Here is a 6867-nt window from a genome sequence, read left to right on the forward strand (position 1 = left end):
TATTTCTATTAGCTGACCTCATGAATGTGCTCATGTTTTTGTTTTGCATTCAGCTCGAGCAGTCTGATTCACCAACATAAAAAGATCATGAGCTGGTTCTTTTAATCTCACAAATTCAGGAATTAGTGGATTGAATCAATCCGAAGAGTAGGAAAACTTTGGGACATACTAACTCATCATGATGATGTCACATGGTTACGTGCATTATATAAACCATTACAACAATCATTCTGTCACAACTAATATCCTCATATACACAATCTACACTTTATTTAATTAAATGTACACTACTCAAGCAACTATTTTTAACTTATTGGAGCGAAAACAAGTAGCATGTCGTTCTGCCAGTCTTGGGTCTTTCATGCAGATAGCTCTGCTCATGTTTTTCATGTTTTTTGTTTAAAGGGGTACTTCAGCGCTGGGAAGATGAAACTGTATTTAAACTTGGTCATCAATGTAGTAGAAATGTGAAATTATTTTTGAATTTGCTGCCTTCTAGACTGAAAAAAAAATGCATTTTTGTCTCATGGGGATGAAAGACTACAATTCCCAGAATGCTTCGCTGCCCTGTGAGGCCTCTCCCAAAGCCACCAACTTGATTACTGTGACTGAGTTGAAGACACTACAATTAAAAACTGAACGTGTCTGTTCAATATAATGAGTGAGTCACTGCGTGAGTATCACAGCACTGAGCAGTAACTGCAGGAGTCAGATAAATGAGCTGATGAGCTCTCGTGATGAGAGCTGAGGTAATCGCGACTACACTCGCGGCATACATTCACAACATGAGTTCAGTCTGGCGCGTTTCAGTTCATGCCTTTGCAAGCTTAACTTTCATAGAAATTAATTTGAGAAGTTAAAAGACTTACATTGCTCACCATAGCTCAGTTTAAATGAGTGCCTGTAGCTGTGAGCTGAGCTCTGAGTGTAATCTCCATCCCTCATGCGCAGGTTCAAAACATGCGGAAATGGCTCCCTCTGCTGGCTGTAGTCTGTAGCCTTTGGCCAAACATTCCTCCTATGATACAAAAATCGTCAATTTGCATCATAGTATGAATTTTTCCAGAAATAAATTGCATAAATCTCTTGTCTCAGGGGGATATGAGGGCGGAAAGCACATTTTTTTGAATATACTCCATGGTTTCTACTGATACAAAGCCATATGCTAATCGCTGAAGTAACCCTTTAATAATGTTTGTGAGCAATACTACCCATTCGAGTGTGCAAAGATCCACACTTCGAAAATCTATCGAGAGTAGTAGATATGGCCCAAGCTAACCTTTAACTCAAACTGGCTGCAATTATATCATTCTCTATAGGGCAAAGCTGATTGGTTCCTGCTGTATCAGTAGCCAATGAGCTTGCATGCTTACCATTCTATTACTTGGTTAGCATTTGCCTCAGCAGTGCAGCGCGCTTTCAAAATCTACCTTCCCCAGCTCCACCTGTATCTGGTATGGGTAATTCATGTACACTATATTGTACAGCAGCAGCATTTCTTATTTGCTCACATCAACGTACTGTGTATGTATTGGCAGTAGCAAGTCCAATACTTGAAGAGCTATTTTTCACCAAGAACAAATATATCAACATTGTCATAACCATAACCATGCCAAACACTCCAAAAGTTGTCATGACACAAATGCACTTCACCAAATATAAAGATTCAGATGTGAAACGCGCCAGAACTAGATCATCGATCTGTTTCTCCAATCAAAGAATCCCTCTTGAAATTCATCAACAGGTTCTTAAATGCTCAGCCCTCCATAAATGCACTCTCTTTTCCTATTTTTGGAAATCATATTATTGAGCTCTTGAATGTACAGTTTCCACCTCTAAAACAACAGATCAGACAGACAGCAAACCTCAGCAGGAAGAACACACTGAGAGCTCACACACCCAGAGGAACTCAGTGTCAAACAGCAAACATCTGACCTGGAAGCTTATTCCAATATTATCACAGTCCATTAGACTGTATAAATCATTACTAAATCCAGAGCTTTGCGTGTCATCCATTTGCACACAATAAATTACAGTGACACCTACATTAGCTCAATAAAGTCACTCATATATAACACTCACAATAAATAATGTCACTGTGTTACATAAAATCAGTGGCATCAGCCACCTCTACTAATTAACTTGTATAAATGCACAAACAAATAAATAAATGTTGTTTTTTTTTTTTTTTTTTTTTTTTTTGACATCACAAGCACTCTTATTCCACCTCTTCTTCCTTCCAATTTTTCACAGTTCAGTCAGTTCTTAATTTGTAATTATTATTAAAAAATACAACTTGTCTATCTTGGAAATACATAACAGTATGGGAGTAGAATGGGTTATGAACGTGGCATGCCATTTCATGTTGGCTTTAAAGGGATAGTTTACACTAAAATGAAAATGCTGTCATTACATATGCACCCTCAAGTTGTTCCAAACAATTTCTATCTTCTCTTGAACACAACAGAAGATATTTTAAAGAATGTTGAAGAATCAATGGAATCATAGTTTAAAGAATCAATGGAGCTCATCAACCATCTGGTTACCAACCTTTACAATATATTTTTTTTAGTGTTCAACAGAAGGGAAAAAAACTCATGCAGGTTTTGAACAACAAGAGGGTGATTAAAAGATTACCAAATTATCCTTTTTTGGTGCACTATCCCTAGTGTGAAATAAACTAGTGTGGGTTAACGTAAGAGTCCAAATATTGAACATCTGAACAAGATTCATAAGAAACAGATGTATCCTAAGACTGTCCTATGTTGTAGTGAATCAGCACAAATTAATATAAGATATCAATGTGTAAAAAAAACATTTTTTCTTTCATCATTTCATTCAAATTTAAAATGAAAAGAGTGAAGATGGAATGAGATACAGAATTCAAAAAACAAAGGAACGTATCAGTCTTTTAAAAATGTTAGAACATTTTATTTGATGACAACTGAATGGAGGTTACATCAATACCCAGAGTTCAGAAAAACATTCACACTTCTTTTTGAGCAAATGATTTTAAAAGACAGAATGTGTTAAATGTTTCATGTTTTAAGCCTTTCAGAAAAGTATGACAAAGATGTTTCTTGAACCGTCCTTGACCAGGGAGCTGAAAATGCAGCAGCCCATTTATAGAAAAAATGTTCTCTAGAACGTTGTTGACATTCAAAAGGATTTATATGGGAGAGAAAACAAATCTTTGAGTGGCTAACTTGGCTTTTTTTTCTTTGTTTTCCTTTTTATAGGGCAAGAGAGCTTCAACTCCAAGAGTTTGGCCCTTCAAGCCCAAAAGAAGATCTTGAGTAAAATGGCCACCATGGCCGTGGCAAACCTCCTCACAGACGACACTAGCAGCGAGATTCTGGACGAACTCTACAAGGCCAGTCGTGAATACACCAAGAGCAAAAAGGAAGCCCACAAGATCATCAAAGATGTCATAAAGATCGCGCTGAAAATTGGCATTCTCTACCGGAACCACCAGTTCAGTCCTGATGAAATGGAGACCGTTGAGCGCTTCAAAAAGAAGATGAACCAGGCAGCCATGACGGTGGTAAGCTTTTACGAGGTGGAGTACACGTTCGACCGCGGCATTCTTTCCGAGCTGCTGATGGAATGTAGGGACCTTCTTCATGAGCTGGTGGAGCACCACTTGACCATGCGCTCCCACGGGCGAATCGACCATGTTTTCAACCATTTCGCAGACGTGGATTTCCTGACCGAGCTGTACGGCCCATCTGAAGAATACAGACTTAACCTGAGGAAGATCTGCGACGGGATAAACAAACTCCTAGATGAAGGCACACTTTAACCTCCAGTTCACAGTTCATCAGATGAGACTCCATGGGATTGGAACTGAGTGATTTTACACTTGTGTTTTTTGGTCTTTGTTTGAAATATAGGCTGTCATGATATCTTGATGATGTGATTGTAACCCAACCTGTAGGGATGGTCACCCAGACGCAGATTAAAGTCAAAACCTGGTCTGTATTGTCAACGTACCGGATGATTGTTTGGGGAAAATCTGTTTAAGTGGAAAACCTGAATGAATCGATGTCCCAAAACCCTGTCCTTTGTGTGAAATTGCAGGAACGTTTTCAATTACGAGCTCCTTTATATGCACTGTATGAAATTTGACCTACCTATCCTTTAAGAATGGCCTATCAATGCAACCCTAGCTCTCTTCTGTGTGTCTATAAGATGTCCAGTTAATCTACTCCAAAGTTAAAGGGATTTAGTTCACACCAAAATGAAGTCTGTCGTCATTTACGATGTTCCAAACCTGCATGGCTTTCATAATCCTTCAAGTTCTTCTTTTCTGTAAAATGAAATCAATGGGAACAATAAAGCAACAATAAATGTACCATATAAATAATCCATTGAAATTTCTCCATATTTACTGATAATGTGTACTCACAACATATTTGAAAATGGATATGTTGTTTTGAAATCCAACCCTATTTTACTTTCTTGTATGGAAAATTGTTCCCATAAATCAGATTTGAAACGGGCTCGATTCCACAATCAAATCACTGAGGGTGCTTCTGAAATTAGTGAGAGTGCTCTAGTAAAGTGCAGATGTAGTATGCAAGCAACTGCTCTAACATAACAAGAATACCAATGTAGTGAGACATTTGCAAGTCATTACTTTTACAAATAATTGAAATAGAATTTTAAAAATGACTGATACAAATATTTCAATATTTTTATATTAATCTAAACTTTCAAATTCCGAATGAATTACATGTGCTGCATCAGATACCGCGTACTAAGTATGCATATGAGAAATATGAAATTCGGATGTATTACATCCGACTTGTTAGACACGTAACATACTAACATCACTTCTGTCGCTTCACTTCCATTCATAAATCTTCTCCTGTGGCCTTATGGGATAGTATAGTGCCGCTCCCTTTACAATTACTAAAAACCTATCACTTATCTTAGTTCATCGCAATCTCACAAAGTACTGTTTTAATCAATGAAGCTGACTGCACAGTTAGGGCCCTATTTTAAAAGGGTTGTACCTAGTTTCTTAATGAGTTATGGGTGTGTTTTGGGCGAAAAGTGCAATAAACCAATCAGTGTCTCATCTCCCATTCCCTTTAACCCTCTAGGCGCCACGGTCGAGTTTACTCGACAAGATGAGTCACTGAATAAAACGGCCGATTTCGTCAAATAGGGTGTCAAATTTAATTCAACTAGAATGGTAGACATGTCATACTTCATCCCTGACTCATACAAACTCATGATTGTATACAAAATATACGAGCAAGAGCGCATTGTATCAGTGTAAACAAAAGCGGAGCTGACGTGCGAGTGAGCTGTTTTATCAGAGCATTTATTAGTAATGATTTACACAGTTTGTTTACTATTTACTATTTTAACTGAACATTCAGTATTGTACAATATAGCACACCAACCCGATCACACATAAATGCGTATAAATAGTACGAGTGTGCAATGTCGTGCAATGTCGTGAAATGTCGCGAAATGTCGCAAAACTCATTTTGGCGTGCATATGATATGCTGTTTTTTGCGTGTATATGATACGCACTTTATGGTGTATATATGACACGCTCTTGGGTAGGTTTAGGGTGGTGGGGCATATATATGACACGCTCTTGGGTAGGTTTAGGGTGGTGGGGTGGGGGGTTCGTATATATAATACGCCATAAAATGCGTGTCATATGCACGCGAAAAACAGCGTGCAATAGACACGCCAAAATGAGTTTTGGCATATACATTCCACGACATTGCACACTCGTACTATTTATACGCATTTTTGTGAGAATACCCTGAGCACACAGAAGGTGAGGGACATTTTAAGAAGTGCTGAATTTTATCATTTAAACATGTGGCTTTTCATGAAAATCCTATAATCCAAGATTGCCCCCACTTTATGATGTCATAATATGCAAATTAGATGGGAAAATGTAATCTCTACATAAATTTAGGGTCCTCCTTAATATTTCTCTAAATTACAGAAAGTTTCTATCTTTTATCACTTTTAAGATATAGCCTTTTGAAATTAAGATGTCAAAATCGAACGTTTTAGGAAAAAAACTCAGGCGCCTAAAGGGTTAAATGCCTTTTTCAGACCAGCATGCCCATGGGCGAACAGATGTCCGCGAGTGTATTTGCTATTTAAAAAACGTGGCGCTGGACGTGAAAATGATAACTGCGTCAGACTGAAACTTGCAGAAAACACTTGCGTCATGTCTGGCGTCGCATTGCGGCGGGTATATGATAGGGCCCTTATCTCTTTCATCGCTAATCTCTCTATTAATCTCTCACACTACATGTGCTTAGCACCCTCAAGCACCGCCATAGGACCGGGCCTGGTTTGAAACCAGGTAAGGCAAGTAAATGACGATGGAATTTATACATCTTTGGATGAACTATCCCTTTAAGATTGCATAAGCATTGAAGTATGGCGCACGCCTTTGTTAAACAGAGTGTTCGCCAAAATAAATACATAACTGAAGTGCAGCAGAAAGATTGTAAATAAACTTTGGGGTTTTGCTCTTCTGCCTTTTGCCTTTGTAATGACTCAGTATCACAGCAGCTCCCACGATCCTGTGCTTGGTTTTTCCAGATCCCGATGTTTCAGAGCATGTAAATGTGTGCAGGAGAGAAATGTGACTATTTCATAATCCTGTTCAGTAACCCCAGAGTGTAGCACTATTAGCTGTCATTAAACGATCCAAATGAACTTCCTGTAGTGTCCTTTTGTCATTTCAACTACTGTGATTGTTTTGTGTTTGATTAGTCCATATTATTATTTAGCCAGTTAGAATGTCAATGCTGCATTACGTAAAGTCATATATGGGATATTTTGACTTCAATATCTTTCCCCCAACCATAAAGCATTCT

At 38.2% G+C, this 6867-nt stretch overlaps 1 protein-coding gene across 1 annotated transcript in view; it reads left to right on the plus strand.

The window, feature by feature from the left end:
- The window catches only part of tnfaip8l3 (tumor necrosis factor, alpha-induced protein 8-like 3), a 63965-nt gene extending 59779 nt beyond the window's left edge, over window positions 1–4186 (plus strand). Inside the window, exon 2 of the mRNA XM_067419280.1 lies at window positions 3240–4186. Within this exon, the coding sequence (XP_067275381.1) occupies window positions 3240–3802 (563 nt within the window). The 3' untranslated portion in view covers window positions 3803–4186. The remainder of the gene's footprint in view (window positions 1–3239) is intronic.
- The last annotated feature ends 2681 nt before the right edge of the window (window positions 4187–6867 follow it).

This window comes from Pseudorasbora parva, chromosome 16 (genome assembly GCF_024679245.1).
Source record: "Pseudorasbora parva isolate DD20220531a chromosome 16, ASM2467924v1, whole genome shotgun sequence".
In the NCBI taxonomy this organism is placed as follows: domain Eukaryota; kingdom Metazoa; phylum Chordata; class Actinopteri; order Cypriniformes; family Gobionidae; genus Pseudorasbora; species Pseudorasbora parva.